Source organism: Antechinus flavipes, chromosome 6 (genome assembly GCF_016432865.1).
Source record: "Antechinus flavipes isolate AdamAnt ecotype Samford, QLD, Australia chromosome 6, AdamAnt_v2, whole genome shotgun sequence".
NCBI lineage: Eukaryota > Metazoa > Chordata > Mammalia > Dasyuromorphia > Dasyuridae > Antechinus > Antechinus flavipes.
In genome coordinates this window covers 248,370,556-248,388,988 of record NC_067403.1, presented here as the reverse complement: position 1 = coordinate 248,388,988, position 18,433 = coordinate 248,370,556, and the positions used below count along the sequence as shown (strand labels likewise).

Genomic DNA, 18,433 nt, shown 5'->3' with positions numbered 1-18,433 from the left:
CCTGAAGCCTCCAGGGAGCTAGTCTGGACTTCACAATATTCATCACATGTATTGAATGACTTTCACACTTGAAGAAATACTGTTCCCATTTTCCCAATGAGCAAAGTACAGAAGACTTGATTAATTTCTGTGAAGTCAAATTAGCACATATTAAAATAATTTTAGTTCCCGAGTCTTCAAACTCCTAATCAAGTGTTCTTTCCAAAATAGTGCTATTCATCAAAACCTAGACATTTCTGAGCAGAAAACATATCATTTTGGTATAAAAATTGAAGAGTACATCAGTGAGAAAGATGGTCATATACTATGGCTATATGTATTTGATTCAATAGTTGCAATTACCAAAATGACTCTAGTACCATATATGAGATTAATTTTGCTATGTTTTAACTATAAATTGGTTGTTTATATTCTATTAAATATTGTTCCCATTAAGGAAAATCCTTGATTATATTGGCTGTAAAAATGAACTTTTCTCTATTATTCTAATAGTTATGAGACAAAGGTTTAAGTATTTACTTTGTCATTACCTATAAATCCCACATTAGCTATATTAGCAAAAAGTAAAAGTTATATTACTATAGGGCTATAAAGACTAATGAGTATCTTTAAATTAATACAAGATAAAAGCATAAAAGAATCATTATCATTAATTTAGAAATGGAAAGGATCTCAAAGGTCATCTAGGCTAATATCTTTTCTTTATTCATAAGCAAAGAGAGATCCATAGTATCCTAGAAATAAAGGATCTAAAGGATTGTTTGATAACATATAGAAGCAATAGTAATTGTAATTTAAATAATAACAGTAGATGACACTTAACTAGAAATTTAAGATTTGCAAAGTACTTTACAGCATCATCATCTTCTCTAGTCAGAATAATCCTATTTTTGTAGGAACCATCAATATTATCCTCTTTTGCCATATGAGGAAAGTGAGGCTCTGAGTTGAAGAGTCTTGTTCATGGCGACAGTGATAAAAAAAAAAAAAAAAAAAAAGATCTATCAGTCACAGCTTCCTGTAAAATGAATAATAACCTCCTTTCTTTTCCAGTCTCTCTAAATCCCTTTCTGTCTCTTTTCTTCCCCCACTTTAACTATATTTATGTATCCATCAAAACCTGAGCATTTTTGAGCAGAAAACAAACCATGTGTCAGAAGACCAAGAAGGGCTCTCTCAAGAAATGAAAATACAGTGGGCAAACTTAAAAGAGGCATTTTTGGTAGAAGAAATTCTCTGAGACTGAGTGGAAGTCCTGAATTTAAATCCACCCTTAAATTCTTAAGCAGTGATGTTGGGCTAGTCACTTCACCCCTATTTGGCTCAGTTTCTTCAACTTTAAAATGGAGCCAATAACAAAACCTGCATCTCAGGTTTCTTGTGAGAATCAAATTAAATAATTTTTATAAAGTGTAACACAATGTTTGTCACATCAGAGATGTTATATAAATATGTCCAGCAGAGCAAATAGAAGACAATTAAAATTGAGCAGCTCTGACTTTGTCATTCATTGTATTTGTCTTATCTGTTCTTGAACATTAGTAAGGTTCTTTATTTGATTATCCTTTGCTTCTGTGAATACTCATTTGTTTGTTTGTTTGTTTTCATAAAATTAGCCACCTTTTTGTAGTCTTTAGCTTCCTGGGTCTCCCCCAGTTCAAACAGAGTCCTGGAACTCCTCTGACTGTTTTACTATAAAATAGGATGCTTTTGCATCCATCCTATTTATCTCTCACTTTTTTCTAAAGCTTTTTTCATATCCTAATCTACCTAACTTAACAATTTTTCTTCCTGTATCTTCAGTTTCTTTCTTGAGATCTTTCTATCTCTTCAAGTTTGAACTCCCTATAGAATGAATCCATAGGATCCTATTTTATCCTTTTGATGGAATTGATTCTTCCCATGCTTAATGTGTATTGTTTACAATTGCTAATTTTCCTTTCTTTATCTGTCTTTAGGATAACTTAATTAGTTTCATTCTATTCATGTAACATTCTCATTTATTTGGTTTCTAGCTAATAATTCCTTATTATGATAATCAAATGCAGAATAGAATTTCCTCATATTTGTCCCTTCACTTTCATACGTTTGATGCATAAAAAAAGAGTATTTTCATCAAGAAATCAATAGCTGAGCTTTGAAGATAGAAATAAAGAGAAACATGGATAGATAGAGTGAAAGAGATGTACAGAGAAGAAAAAAGGGAAAATAAGACAGAAGGAGACAAAATCACAGAGATACAAAGAGACAGAGAAGAACATTGAGAGAGACAGAATGAAAGAACATTCTGGTAGATTCCCAGATAATTGAATATTCCTATCAGCAAAATACTGATAACAGTATAAATGCTTGCTACCATGTTTCCCCACTCTGGTTCCTGGATTTTTTAAAAATATGAATATATTTTCTCTGTTTACAAATATGTATAAGAGCCTGCAATTACATTCTCCCCCTTTGTCATTGAAATAAAGGAGAATTCTTTCTAAAATCAAATTCAAGTTTTGAATCTATCACCCAAGACTAAATGTTACCTTGCCAAACAAATTTGTTTTCCTTCATTACAGGTTCTAGTTCATCTTCCTTGTTAAGCATAATTCCTTGGAGACTCCAATAAGCTCCCAGAGCTATATTTCTCTTCTCCTTCATTCTTTCTATTTTACTGGCTTGTTTCTTTTTCCAGTCTAACATGCCTGTTAAGATTTTGTAGAGATAAGTTCTGGTAAGATGTAAGCTGAGGTAAATGACCTGTGAGGAATATCTGGACTTGAGATTCTCTGATTCTTCTTACTTTATCTATCTTTAATATACAATCTGTAATAGACATCATGTGGTAGTCTGCTTATAATTCCAATGAAAAGTTCTAATGACTTATGGTCATAGAGGTGAAATGAAATTCTCTAAGAGTAAATGAGTGATGCACAACTGTGGCAGGTTCTTCCCAACTGTTAAGACTTACAGTGGTGCCTGGAAATGTACTACATAGTTGTCTGATGTTCAGACAGGGAGTAAGTCAATAAACATTTATTAAGTGTGTAACTCTGTGCACAAAATTATGCTAAACACTGAGAATACAAAGAAAGATAAAATACAGTTCCTGCTCTCTAGGAATTCAAAATCCCTATGCATATAAAATGCAAAAATCAGTTTACACACAAGCTATATTCAGTATGAAAAAGAGATAATCACAAGAGGGAATGCACTGAAATGGAAATCAATGGATCAAAAAAAGACTTTCTGTAGGTGAGATTTTAGCTCAGATGAGAAGAAAGCCAACACCCAAATTGGTGACTTTTCTGGGACATGTCAAGAATAAAAAAACAAAATATCCCTGTTTGTGGCAGTACTCCATATTCACAGTGGCAGTGATTGAGAATTGAATAAAGGCACAGTCTAGAAATCATGAATGTATTGTTAAGTGATCCACCAGTGCTACTCTTGACAAATGATTCCCAAAACTATGAAACTGATGTTCACTGGCAACTGGACCTACTCAGGAATTGGTGACTTCAGTTTATTACATAAACCTTAAAAGTACAATGATTCCAGGATTACATGGCATTTCAGTGAATGCCCAATTTTCTTTGTTCCCTTCCTCCTTTCTCTTATTTGGAAATATTTATTTTATAAATTGCCCCATTTTCCTCTTCTCCCCGTTCTCCTTTATTGCTTTTTTCTCTCTTCTTCATCATCAGAGAAATATATTCATAAGAAAAGACCTTATTGTCCAACCTTGACCAACAGTAATTCCCCTTCTTGTGCTAATTTTTCTCAGAGAATAAGGTACTTCCTTTCCTAAAGTGAGAAATGCCACTTTGGGGATTGCCAAATTTGTAGTAGATTTTACAAAGTGAAAAATAATATACAAGTGACTATGAGAGAATATACTAAATGAATTTTGGGGATTTAGAGTAACTGCTCTGACAACCACTTATATGTCCTTGGACTCTTAATTGCTTGATTCTGATCTTCACATAAAATAGGTTTCTGACCATGTTTTATGTCTTGTAGTCATTCATCATACAGAGTAGAAATTTCTAATGATTATTCTTTTGTTGCAGATGAATAACATCACTCTCAAGTGACCTCATGGAAAACAGAACTAAAATGAATGAGTTCATCTTTAGAGGATTAACAGATGTTCCAGAGCTTCAGGTTCCTCTCTTCATAATATTCATCCTCATTTACTTCATTACTATGGTAGGGAACCTGGGGATAGTAGTTCTGATTGCCTTGGATTCCCGCCTTCATACCCCTATGTATTTTTTCCTCAGTAACCTCTCCATGGTAGATTGTGGCTACTCCTCAGCTATTACACCCAAGGTGATGGCTGGGCTCCTCAAAGGGGACAAAGTCATTTCCTATAATGGATGCGCAGCACAATTATTCTTTGGTGGGACCTTTGTTTGCACTGATAGTTTCCTCTTAGCCTCCATGGCCTATGATCGTCATGCAGCTGTGTGCAAGCCCCTACATTATACCACTACCATGACATCAACAGTATGTGTACAGCTAGTCATTGGTGCTTACATCTGTAGCTTTCTAACCACCGCCATAGTTACAGGAACAATATTTAGCCTTTCCTTTTGTAGGTCAAACATACTCGAACACTTTTTCTGTGATATTACCCCTCTGCTACTTCTCTCTTGCTCTGATGTTCACATTACTGAGTTAGTAATCTTTACAGTAGCGTTATTCACTGTCTTTTCTCCATTTCTTGTCATCTTTATCTCTTACTTACTAATTTTCATCACCATCCTGAAGATCCGTTCTGCTGAAGGCCGCCAGAAAGCCTTCTCCACCTGTGCTTCCCATCTCATAGCAGTGTCTATATTTTATGGGACAATCATGTTCATGTACTTCCAACCTAGTTCAAACCATTCAATGGACTCAGACAAAGTGGTGTCAGTGTTCTACACCATGGTCATTCCTATGTTGAACCCTCTGGTTTATAGTCTTAGGAACAAAGACATCAAGAATGCTTTCAGGAAAGCTATGAGAAGATAACTTCAAATAGATCATCTTTTTTCTTAGAAAATACAACCTACATCTTTTTCCTCTGGGAACCATCCCTCAAATTAGGCTCTTTTTCTTATGCACACAAAGTATTTACCAACCTTTTTAGAGACAACATCATATAGTAGAAAGTGTCATAGACTCAGAGTTAGAAGAGACATGAACTTAAATTCCCTGTCAGATATTTTTATGTTTCATACCTTTGAGAAGCTACTTAATGTCTCAAAATCAGTTTCCTCATATTTAAATGGCCTTAATAGCATACCATATTTATTTATTTATTTATTTATTTATTTTTTGTGGAATGAATAACACACACACACACCCAAGCATGATATTATGATTCTAGCTACTATCCTTCTAGAAAGAGGAAGATCAGCTTTATGAGTTCTAAAACATTTGCTATTTAGACAGCAAAAATCCTGAATAGTTTAGAAAACACAGTTTTAATGGTAATGCCACTGATTATTTGCTAGACCCTAAACCAGAGGTGAACTGGGAAATACTTAGAACTTGACATTCAATTAAAAAAAGAATTCACATAACCCAATTTAAAATTTAACTAGCATTATTATTTTCTCTATCACTTTCTAAAGATTAAATCATCAACAAAACAATAAGAGAAATTTGGAACTATGGAACAGGAAAGTGAAATTATAAAAGATTTGATAAGGATAATGTTTCCATTCCTACATGGCAAAACAATACAGTTCCTAATTTTTTTTTCTTATTTTAGAGCCACTAGAAGTATACACAAACAGAGGGCACAGGTGTGAGTTGAATATGGTGGGATAATTTCTTTTAAATAAAATTAAGAACTGAGAAAGAGGAAAGTATTGGGAAAAGGAGAAAAGGATATATATAGTAAATTAAATCTGATATAAAAGGAGTCTATAACATATATTACAATGGAGAGGAAAAGGGGAAATTATTTTTGGGAGGGGAGGGGCAGGAGAAACATATGACCATAAATTCCATAGCAAATCTTCTAATACCAACTTCAGTGATCTTTTCACTATATTTTTGTTTCATGTCCAGAGTCACATTTGATCTTCACCAAGTCCTTCTGATGGTAGACTAGTCTGAGTTTATCATATCCATTTAATAGATGAATAAACTGAACTCTGGAGATATTCAGTGACTTGTCACATAGCTAGGAGGTGGTACAAGAAAGACTAGAAACTAACTTTTGACAATGGCCATTACCACCTTTTCTACTTTGTTTTCTAATAACAAGCTAAGAATGATAAAGTACCCATGAGAAAATACTCTTTTTCCCCATTGTGAGAGCAGAATTTAATGGCTTATTTTGTTCTTGAATTGGCAGTAGAGCTGCCAGGTATCTCCAAGGGACCACCATCTCCCAAGAGTTGAAGGACTCCAAGATCTTCATAAAGACCATGCCTCATCTCCAATTTTTGCTACTGATACTGAAACATTATAGATTCCATTATAGATTTCAGCACTGTGGTGGGTCAAATTCCCCAACTCATTTATTTATCCACCTAATTTGTTTTCTATTTGCTGAAAATGAGCTAAATGAAGGGTAACAATGCCAAAACAATGATAAAAAAAAATGACCATTCTGCTATTAGAAAACTTTGAACTCTTTGCCCCAGTGACTAGCAAATAATTTCTCCGTGAGATCAGAGGCTCCCTAAGCTTAGGACTTCAAGGTCAACCACTGAATATAAAGTTCTTTGTTAACTTTTGTCTTTGGAGTCATGGCCACCTTTATCCATAATCAGACCAGGGAGGTTGTAGGATATCAATCCAAGGTTATAGTGCTCATGGAGACAGAAACATAATACAACTAGACCTGGAGATAGGATAGACCTGGATAAAATTCTTCATTATCTCTGAGATAACTAACTCACTCTCATCATGGGTAAGTTGCTTGGCTTCCATTTCCTTATTCAAAAATAGTGTATAATTATACCTGTGATACTTTTCTCATAGGGTTTTCTCCAGATTCAAATGAACTCATGCATATAAATTGTATTTAAATATCCAATATATCTAATATACATATTGGATATATTTATATCCAATAACATAATATATATTATTATAAATAATAATAGCTATTATCCATTATCCACTTTTATCTACTACTTGTAGCTTTTCAAGCTCATCATTCTTCAGCTAGCAAAGGAGCAATTTGAACGATGGGAAACTGTATACTCCTAATAAACACAAAATTAAACAATTTTCTGCTTGATAATAATTACATTGTTAACAATTAACTTGATTAAAGGCATATTGTGTGCAGGATATTGAATTCAATTCTTGAGGAAGTGGGTTGATAACAAAGTTTAGAAGAGTACAGAACTGACAATGGTAGGTCATTTCTACAGCATTTGAATCTTGGCAAACATCTTCCTCACAGGCACTATGTGGCCTCCATACCTGGAGAAATATTCTTCCTATTTTCCAAATAAGAAAGATAGAAGTACAAAAGGCAAATTTATTGCTTAATATTTTGAATCCTCTTTTTGTTATGCTGTACACATAGCAATTTATTTCCTTTATCTATTTTGTATTTATGTTTTTAATTATTTTTTTTCAAAAAAAGTATAAAAGGCTTGATTAATTTCTATGAGGTTACAGAAGAAATTATTGCATTTCATGGCAAGATTACAATCCAAATTTTCATGCTCCTAACCAAAAATTCTTAACAAAATAGTACTATCCACCAAAAATAGATATTTCTGAATAGAAATTCAATTTCCTTGTCAGCCGTGGAGATTAAGAACAGCTCTCTCAAGACATAAAAATGCAAGTCTCTTGATTCAACTTGGAATACATCACTGAGAAGGATTATCATATACTATGTCTACACATTGTTTGATTCAATAATATCAATCATCAAAATGGCTTCAGTACCATATATGACATCAATATTACTATAAATCATAATAAATATGTATTATATTTAATATTGTTCCTATTATATTAAAAATGATTGATTGTATTTGTTGTAAAAGTTGACTTTTTTCTACTCTTTGAATAGTCAATGAAACAGGTATTTATTTTCTAATTGCTTAGAAATCCCACATCAACCCCATTAGAAAGAAGTTATTTTACAGCAGGACAATGAAGAATGATAAGTGTCTAAATTAACAGAGTTGCAAAGTATCATAGGATGATGAATTTACAACTGGAAAGGATCTCAGACGTTATCTAGTCTGATATTTTTTCCTTTATTGACGAGCAAGGAGAGCTCCATAGTATTCTAGGGATAAAAGAACGTAAGATATTTTTGACAGATAACACAGGTAGTAGAAGTATTAATAATTAAAACAACAGTAGACAACATTTAAAGAAAGCTTGAAATTTTCAAAGTACTTCACAGTCTAGACTCAAAACAGTACTATAATGTAGGTGTCATCAATTTTATCTTCTTTTGACATATGAGTGAAATGAGGCTGTGAATTGAAATGACATGTATAATCACAGTGACAAAAAGTGCTAAATTTTCCTATGAAATGAACAATAATGTCCACCTTTGTCTCTCTTTCTGTAATTCTGTAATTCTCTGCCTTTCTGCTTGTCTCTCTCTGTGTGTCTCTGTCTATCTCTGACTCTGTCTCTCTCCCTCTCTTTCTCTTTCTCTCTCTCTGTCTTTGTGTGTGTGTGTGTGTATGTGTGTGTATGTACATATACACACATATACACACATATATATGTGTGAGTATGTATTTGCTGATTATGTTTGTGATATGTTAAAGAAGAGGCCAAACAGTCCCCTAAAGATTTCAAGAAATAGGAAATCCAGTACATGTTAAGGAAGCCCTTTTTACTTCTGAATAACAATGTTTTTAGAATGTTTTTCTTACATCACGCTTAAATTTGTTTCTTCTCAAACTTTTCCCTTTGTTGCTGGGTTTTTTTTTTTTTTTTGGTACAAATAAAACAAACTAAATCCTTTTTCTATATCTCAGTTCTTCATATGCTTCAAGAAATTTTCAATCCAATCCTCTATCCTGGCATCTATGTAGTTTAGCATCTCTGAACTAAAAACCCTGAGTTTGTTCCATCAATCCCCATATGGCCAAATTTCAAAATCCTTTGTCATGCTGGTTGAGCTTCTCTGGAAGATCTCTAGTCTGAATGAATGAAATTCTGAAATGTGCTCCAAGTGCAGAATAGAGAGGACTACCATTGTATGTTTGGATACTCTATCTCTCCCTTCAATGCAAGGTCAAATTGGCTTTCTTATTTGCTATGTATGTTAGTTACAAAATTGTTGTAGGGTTCAAATGATCCAATATATTTAAAATACATTGTAAACTTTAAAGAAGCAGCTCTGGTAGAGTGGGTAGAGCAGTAGGACTGGAATTAAGATGTTCTGAGCTCAAATGCTCATAGATACTTAAGCAGCAATTCTGGGAAAGTCATTTAACTTCTATATGTCTCAATTTTAAAATGTGAATAATTACAACTTTACAAGGTTGTGAGAATATTTATAAAGTGCAGCAGGGTGCTTGACATATAATATATGCTGTATAAATGCTATTTTCCTTCACTCCACTATAAGTGCAAGTCCTTGTTATCTTTGGCAGCAACCTGCTATTAGTTACACTTCTCTTTTTCTAAATCTAGAAATATTTTTCATTGCAAGAGAAAATAGAAGAAAAATAAAACTGAAGAGCTCTGTCTTTTCTTCTCATTCATTGTACTTGCCTTACCTGTCCAGAAAATCAGTCCAGTTCTTTTTTTTTTTTAATTATCCTTTGTTTCCATAAATAATCATTTTTTTTCAAAAAAAATACCAATCTATTTGTAGTTATCTGCTTTCTGGGTCTCCCCCAATTCATTTTGAGCCCTGAAATTTCCCTGACTCTATTTCTGTAACATAAGATCTGCTTTTGCATTCATTCCTGGTTACCACTCATTTATTTCTGTTCTGAAATTTTTTTCTCATTTTAATCTGTATAATTATAAATTTCCCCCTTATATCTTCAATTTCATTTTTGAAATGTTTCTATTCCCTCATTTCAAATTTAGCTCCCTAAAGAATTGATACATAGGATCTTATTTTATCCTTCTGCTAAAATGCCTGGAATTGACTCTTAAGCTTAATAGACATTTTTGCTTGTGTTTTTTTTTTTTTTTAATCTCTCTCAAGCTTCAGAGTAATTTAATTACTTTCATTCTACTCTTGTAATATTCCCATTTATTTTGATTCTACCTAACAATTTCCTCTCAATTATGATAATCAAATGAATAATAGAATTTCCTCATAGGTATTCCTTAATTTTTGCACTTTCAATGGATAAAAAAATTCATTTTCACAAAAAAGCTAAAGCTCTTCTTTGGGAAGAGAGGCAGAGAGATGCATGTGTAATAGATAAAGGAAAAGAGAGCACACAGAGAAGTAAGCAGATAAAAAAGGGAGGTAACAAAGACAGGGAAAGACAGACACAGACAAAAATGCAAAGATACAGAGAGACAGAGAACAAGATTGAAAGACAGAGAGATAGAATGAGAGAGGCAGAATAAGAGAGAACTTTATGGCAGATGCCCAGATAATCAAACACTCCTTCAGTACTGATAATAACCATGGTGCTTTTCACCACGTTTCCCCATGGTTCCTGGATTTCTTCATATAACTATATTTTCCCAGTCTAATAAAAAAAAAATACAAGATCCTGCTGCTTTCTACCACTTGTCATTGAAATAAGGGGAAAATCTTTCAAGAATTATATTCCAGTTTTGAGTTTTATTATCCAAGTCTAAATGTTACCTTTCCAGTTAGATTTGTTTTCCTGTTTTGGAGAGTCTAGAAAGTCTAATATATCTTCTAGCTAGATATAATTCCTAGGGGAGGCCAAGAGGCATATATGTATGTATGTATGTATTTATATCACTTATCTTTCATTTTTGCTAGTTTACTTGTTCTTTTCTTTTTCCAATATTACATGACTTTTGACAGTTTTTTTTTTTTGGTAGAGATGAGTTCTAGTCACAAGTAAACTGAGGCAGATGTTCTCTGAGGAACTAAGGTGATTTGAATCTCTAATTCTGTTTACCATCTCTTTTTTTTTTTTTTTTAAGATACAGGAGACAGCATATTGAAATCTATTTACAACTTGTGTGAAAACTTCTCATGACTCATTGTGGAAGAGATGAAACTAAATACTCTAAGTATAAGTGGTGTACATGGCAGACTTTTCCCAATAGTAAATGCTTATAATAATGCTAAAAATGGATTATATATTTATCTCATGCTCAAAGGCCACTGGATTACTATTAAACAACCAGTAAGACAATAAGCATTTATTAAGTTTCTGCTCTGTATCCCAGAACCAAGTTAAACACTGAGCAAACAAAGAAAAATAAAATACAGTTTTTGCCTTCAAATAATGCATAATGCGAAGATAATGTGTGAATAACAAACTATATCCAAGTTAAATTAGAGATAATCAAAAGAGTAGAGAACTGACATTGAAATAGGGAAATACATTCTGTAGTTGTGATTTCTTTGGGACCCAGAAAAGTGAATAGTGAATTAACGTATAAACTGTTCCTGTTTGTAGCCATCTTCTGCTTTTACAATGGCAATGGTGGAAAATTTAAAAAGGAAAAATGTGTGTGAAGGAAACAAATTTAGAAATCATACATTTATACTTATATGATCAATCATTGACATTTTGACCATGACTCCCACAACTATGCAACTGGTATCTACTGACATCTGTTCCTCTTCAGGAACTGGCCACTTCAGTTCATTGCACAGAACTTTCAGTCACTATAATTCTGGGACTAAGCAGCATTGTAGCAAAATCCCAGTCAAACTTTCTTTGATTCTTCTTCCTTCTCTGTCTTTTAAATTTTTTTTTCTTATTTTATTATTTTTTTTGCTTTATTCCCCTTTTCTCTTTTTATTCATCAGAATGAAGCATATTAAAAGAAAAAATTCACTCCAACTCTAACAAAGAATAATTCATTTTTGAATGCAGATTTTTGCCAGAAAATAAGGTACTTCCCCTTCTTGAAGGGAAAAATAACATTTTGGTGATTGGTTAATATGGAGTAGATAAAAAACTTGTGAGAAGAAATGCATGAAGGACTCTCTATGAGAAAATTGATCAATGAATTTTGAGAACCTAGAATAATTTCTGTGACAACTATCTAGGTGTATTTGGTCTCTGAATTCCTTATTTCTATCCCTCACTTAAGATAAGTCTCTGACTATGTTTTATATCTTGGAGTTTGATAAATATATCATGCAAACTGGGTTTTCTGGTGACTACTCTTTTCTTTCAGATGGATGACATTATTCTCAAGTGACATCTATGGAAAACAGATCAAAAGTGAATGAGTTTATCCTTCTAGGAATAACAGATGATGCAGAGCTTCAGGTCCCTCTCTTCATCATGTTCACCTTCATCTATCTCATCACCTTGGTTGGGAACCTGGGCATAGTAGCTTTGATCTCCTGGGATTCCCATCTCCATACTCCTATGTACTTTTTCCTCAGTAACCTCTCTCTGGTGGATTTTGGCTACTTGTCGGCTGTTACTCCTAAGGTGATGGCTGGGCTTCTCAAAGGGGATAAAATCATCTCTTATAATGGATGTGCTACACAATTGTTCTTTGTTGGGGCTTTTGCTACTACTGAAAGTTTCCTCTTAGCCTCCATGGCCTATGATCGCCATGCAGCTGTGTGTAAGCCCCTACATTATACTACTACCATGACTTCAACACTATGTGCAATTCTGGCCAGTGGCACTCACATCTGTGGTCTTTTAACCTCATCAATAATTATAGGAAATACTTTTAGCCTTTCCTTCTGTAGGTCCAACATAGTCCACCACTTTTTCTGTGATATTCCTCCTCTTTTAGTTCTTTCTTGCTCTGATATTCATAAGACGGAGTCAGTATTTTTTATCTTAGGGTCAATCACTGTCTTTTTTCCATTTATCATTATCTTCACTTCATACTTCTTAATCTTCATCACCATCCTGAAGATCCATTCTGCTGAAGGCCGCCAGAAAGCCTTCTCCACTTGTGCTTCCCATCTCACAGCAGTGTCTGTATTTTATGGGACAATCATCTTCATGTACCTGCAACCCAGCTCTAGCCATTCAATGGACATAGATAAAACAGTGTCTATATTCTACACCATCGTCATCCCTATGTTGAACCCTCTGGTCTATAGTATGAGGAACAAAGATGTCAAGAATGCTTTTATGAAAACTGTGAGAGGAAGATGACTTTAAATAGATAGTTCTTTTTTTAAAGAAAGAAAATCCAACGTATATCTTTTAAAGAAAGAAAATCTCTGTGTATTTGCAACATATCTTCCCCAACTCTAGGATCCAGTCCCTCCCAGTCAAGTTATTTTTCTTATGTACAAAGGAGTGTAATCCAAACTTTGTAAGAGGCAATATCACGTAGTTGAGAATGCAATAGACATGGAGTTAAGAGAGCCCTGAATTTAAATTCTGTCTTGTGTACTTTCATATTGCTTAGCCCTAGACAAGTAAATGAAAAATTCTGCCTCATTTTCCTCATGTATGATGGGGCTTAATAGTATCCCATTTCTTATAAGTGTTGTGGAATGAATGGTACATATGTATATACATACAGACAGACATTACATAGAGATTCTAGCTATTATTTTTCTAGAAAGAAAAAAACAATCCCCATCTTTTTGAACAACATAATTTTTGGAGGGCAAAGTCATAGAGTCACTTGGGAAGTGTACCTTTGATGGTATTGGCATTCCTTATTCAGCAACCTCTAAATCAGAGGTGTCCCTAAAACACCTCTGATTTAGGGGCATTGAGGGAGCTTCAATACAGTTCAAGGCATTCAATGGACATAAACAAAATGGTGTCTGTATTCTATGCCATGATCACCTTCCTATTGAATCCTCCGGTTTATTATCTAAGGAACAATATAAGAGTTCAAGAAAGCTTTTATGAAAGACGTGAGAGGAAAATGGCTTTAGTTCTATATCTTTCTTTTTCTCAGAGAGCTCGCTGAGAAGAGAAAAAAGCAAACTTTATCCATGACAAATTTTAAAATTTAATCCATATTATTTTCTCCATCAATTTATGAATTAACAACAAAACAATGAATTAAGGCTTGATTTGTATCATTTACTGATTTCTACTGTAATGATTGTGTATTTAAAATCAGCCAGAGTCAGTAATTCAGGTTAAGGGAAAAATCTTCAATCTTTATTGAAGAGGTGAAGAAGGATTGCAATAGCAATATGGGCAGCTGCAACAGGAAGCCAGCTAGCAGAGGGGGATCGGAGGTCAAGGGCAGTCACAATAGCAATGCGAGCAGCTGTGTCAAGACGCTAGCCAGCAGTCTCTCCTTCTGCTTCCTTTTCCACTCCCTTGCCTCCACTCACCAAAAACATCATTTCCTATACAAAACATCAGGACTTGCATAAAGAGTGGGGGGGCCATTCTTTCTCCAAGCATATATATTAATAGAGTATGGTCCAATTACTATTTAGCCTCATATGCTTGGGCCCTCAGTGCATCAACTCAAGCCTCAGCCCATTACATTCTACATTTAAATACTGAGGATCAAATTTAAATTATCTGTTTTTCAAAACAGTTGGAGCTGGCTCAAATACACCACCACAATATGTCAGTCTTTAGGAAAGAATATAAACAATTGAAGGGTTACAAGAGGCTGGAAGGGACTTTCAATGATCCTATGGGAGAGAGGTAGTTTAATGCAAAGTCAGTATCCTGATGTCAATCAATTCCTTTTTAGCTAAAAGGTTCTTGGGTGCTTTATGTGTTTCTATGTTTGAATAGGAATTCATGTGATCTTAAAATATTTGAATTTTCTGGATTATGAAATAAAAAATCTGACCAATGAATTATTTTTTACTGGCTTGAGACTTTTTTTTTTTATCATATTAGCAGAGACTTGAGAAGTATTATACTATCAGTATGTAAATTGATTTTCCAGGAACAATTCCCTTCAGAGGGTGGTATGAAATTGAAAACTGATACCTACTTTATTTTGAACTTTATTAATTCTTGATTGATAATTGTATCCAGTCACTGGAATTAATCTGGTGGATCAAATTTAGAAAATTGTGTTAGCCGAATCAGTAAAATTTAAAAGAATTTATTCTATTCATATGGGCTTAAGTCCAATGGTAAAAATTCAAGTTTCTTATATTTTTACCATTGACAGAGATGAATCATGCTGTTCATATGATGTTTGTCTAGTCTGAGACTTTCTAAGGGATGTTAAATGAATTTTAAATCCTTGTTGCTCTTGGTTGTGGAAGTTCCTGCTTTGAGACAAGCCAAGCAAAGTCCATCATTCCTCTGTGTCTGTGACTCATTTTATTTTGCATCATAGGACTGCTTCTGAATCTTAAGGACCTAACTCTATAAAAAAGCATCTCTGATTGTCAAATGTATCCTGGACTAAAGAAAAGCCTTGGATTCCTTTAATTCATAATTGCTAGCCTTGCTAATAAATTGATTTGCTTGGAACTTTCTGCCTCCATTTCTTTCTATCATAGATTTTTATATAATAATGAGTTAATGAAAAAGAGAAAAAAAACCCTCTTAAGTCATTTTCTAAATTTAAACACGGTCCATGTTAGCCAAGAAATTTCAGTTGGATACAAAGTAGGTTTTTAATGTTTCTTCTACTATTTTGACTCTACTTTCTCCCTTTAGGATCTCGATTATTTGTGCCTTGAAACAATTAATAATGGGTCACTATAAAAAAGGCATAGTTCATTTTTAAAAGTTCAGTGGGTTTTAATGGACAGATATTATAATACCAGTCAATAGTAGGACTTTGGGGAAAAAAATGTAATGACATACATGAGTATATTGAGAAATTATTTGCTCCAAATGAATATATTCATCTTGGAGAATGAAAATTTACATGATTGTGGGATGGAGGGAAATTAGAAATGAAGTAATTTATATTTGGCAGAAGAATTCTCTTTCACTTTAAAATTTCAATGGGGGAATCAACTTGCTTGGGGTATTAGAAAGAATATTCCTTTTGGGACATGGATTGGATTTCATGATTTCTGAGAGCTCCTCGCTTCTAAGACTCTATGATTCCCTCATTTTATCCCTCTCAACAATTTCCATGGGACGTTTGGTACCTGTTCTTGTATTCACATGGTATTATTACTGCCAGATATCTGGGACCATAATGAGTTATAGCAAATATGTAAATTTTTATTCACCTTTCCAAATTATGACCATTATGAATGGGGGTTGAAAAGTATGAAAAAAAAATAAACTTTACCACTCCACCAATAAATTTGAAATGGAATGTGAAATTGTAATAATATTCAGGCATATTTAAAAATTAATATCCTTTTGCATTAATCTAACAAGATCATTATGTTTCTTACTGTTTTTTCTTTATAACCTCAGTGATAGGCATAATCAATGACTTTTTATTTTTGATTTCCCATCTCTTAGCATATTTATTTCCTAGAAGATGAATGAATAGAACCACTTTTAATAAATATTTATTTTGCACTGAATTCTCTGCTTATCATAAGAAAACAAATACATAAAATAAGGTAATCTATCTTCAAAGAGTTTATGATTCATAAGCCATTTGATCATATTTAATGTAGAGATCTGGAATTGAAATCAAGAACTGAGTTTGAATGCTGCCATAGTTATTAACTAGGGATCTGACCCTTAAAAGTCCTCAGCCCAAGTTTCTTCAGCTATAAAATGAGAACAATAATAGCTCCTGTCTTGCAGGATTGTTATTAGGATTAAATAAGATGGAAGATGGCTGAGCAGGCACACACGACTCTCTAAACTCCTCTCATTACTCTCATAACCAACTATTTAATCCAGCCTCAAAAATAGCTCTTCACTGCTTAAATTCATGAAGAGGAGAAGCACTACAACTTACCAGCCGATCCGGAAGCTCGCCAGGAAAGATTTGTCCTGAGGGGCCAGGAACAGACTAGCACAGGCAGCGAGAGGCTAGCGTCCTGAGCAGACCAGGGGCGGGGGTGATCTCTGTGGCTAGAGAAGTTATAGGGACCACTCTGCTCTAGGCTAACTGCTCTACCTTGATTACAAAGCAGTAAACTGGCAGAGAAGTTAAAGCCTAAAACAGAGGGTCCTCTAAAAAACACCAGAACCTAACGAGATCTGGCTGTAACCCCTCAAACCCGGAAGTGACTCAGGCAGACTTTACTGCAGCCCTGTGGCCACATCCGGCAGTCCGGGGCTTTTGCGGGGGCAGATACTAACCTGCACAGTAAGGGGGCACAGCCTGGGCAGCCTCTAATCTGCAGAGTGGGGGGCTCGGCCTGGGGCAATAGAACCCCCCCAGCTGACTGAGCTTCCCGGGCAGACACTTCCTGTCCCTGCAAATCCATTCTCTGCTCAGCTGCTAATACCCACAGCCCCAGGGCAGGGTTTGGCTTGGGGCAGTGAAACTCTCACTGCTAAGTGTCTAGCCCCAGGGCAGTTGTTATCTCACACAGCTGACTTTCTTTGAAAGGCACTTTCCCAGCCCGGCCCTGCGGGCCTGAGTTACTTTCGGGTGGGAAACTCTTTCCCAGAGCACTCCAGTACCTCGCTGCTTTTTGTAGCCGGTAGGCAGGACAGCTACCGGTCCATATACCTTTCACTGCTCTGCAGAGGAACCTGGTAACCTCCTGGCTCTGAAGGCAGACCTTACAGGCTTTAACAAAATGAGTAAAAAAATCAAAAGAACGATTGATAGTTTCTACACAGAAAGAGAACAGCTTTTCAACCCTGAAGAGACTAATAGCAGACAGTCTCCAGATGATTGTTGGTCTCCAAAACAAAAGGCTCTCCTAGAAGAGACTATTAAAAACCTTAAAAGAGAGCTAGAAGAGAAATGGGGAAAGGCACATAACTCACTAAAAGAAAAATTTGATAAAATGGAAAAAGAAAACAACTTCCTGAAATGTGAATTGGAAAAGGTAAAAAAAAAAACTCCCAAGAAGTGCAGGGAAACAGAGTTTGCGAATTGGAAAAAGCAAATGACTCACTAAAAAAAAAAAAAAAAAAAAAAAAAAAAAAAATTAGTGAAATGGAAAAAAATTCCATAGAGCAAAACAACTCAATTGGACATATACAAAAAGAAGTAAAAAAAGCTAATGAAGAAAATAACTCACTAAAAATTAGAACTGAACAAATAGAAATGACTGATTCATTGAGACATCAAGAATCAGTCAAGCAAACCACCCAAAAAATGAAAGATTGGAAAAAAATGTCAAATATTTACTTGGAAAAATAACAGACCTGGAAAATAGATCTAGGAGAGATAACCTGAGGATCATCGGACTACCAGAAAATTATGATGAAAAAAAGAGCCTAGATACTATTTTACAGGAAATCATCAAAGAGAACTGCCCAGAAGTAATAGAACCGGAAGGGAAAATAGGCGTTGAAAGAAT

The 18,433-nt window shown here is 34.4% G+C and overlaps 2 protein-coding genes across 2 annotated transcripts; both read left to right on the top strand.

The window, feature by feature from the left end:
• Positions 1 to 4,086: 4,086 nt before the first annotated feature.
• LOC127542083 (olfactory receptor 5B12-like) lies at positions 4,087 to 5,004 on the top strand. The gene has a single exon (XM_051967570.1). The coding sequence runs from the start codon at positions 4,087 to 4,089 to the stop codon at positions 5,002 to 5,004; it is 918 nt and encodes a 305-aa protein (XP_051823530.1).
• Positions 5,005 to 12,311: 7,307 nt separating this feature from the next.
• LOC127540513 (olfactory receptor 5B12-like) lies at positions 12,312 to 13,235 on the top strand. Its single transcript, XM_051965238.1, has one exon. It carries the CDS (start codon positions 12,315 to 12,317, stop codon positions 13,233 to 13,235), a length of 921 nt encoding a protein of 306 aa, XP_051821198.1. The 5' UTR covers positions 12,312 to 12,314.
• The last annotated feature ends 5,198 nt before the right edge of the window (positions 13,236 to 18,433 follow it).

Coding starts and splice junctions, on each gene's coding strand:
- LOC127542083 (XM_051967570.1), top strand. CDS start 4,087: ATGGAAAACAGAACTAAAATGAATGAGTTCATCTTTAGAGGATTAACA.
- LOC127540513 (XM_051965238.1), top strand. CDS start 12,315: ATGGAAAACAGATCAAAAGTGAATGAGTTTATCCTTCTAGGAATAACA.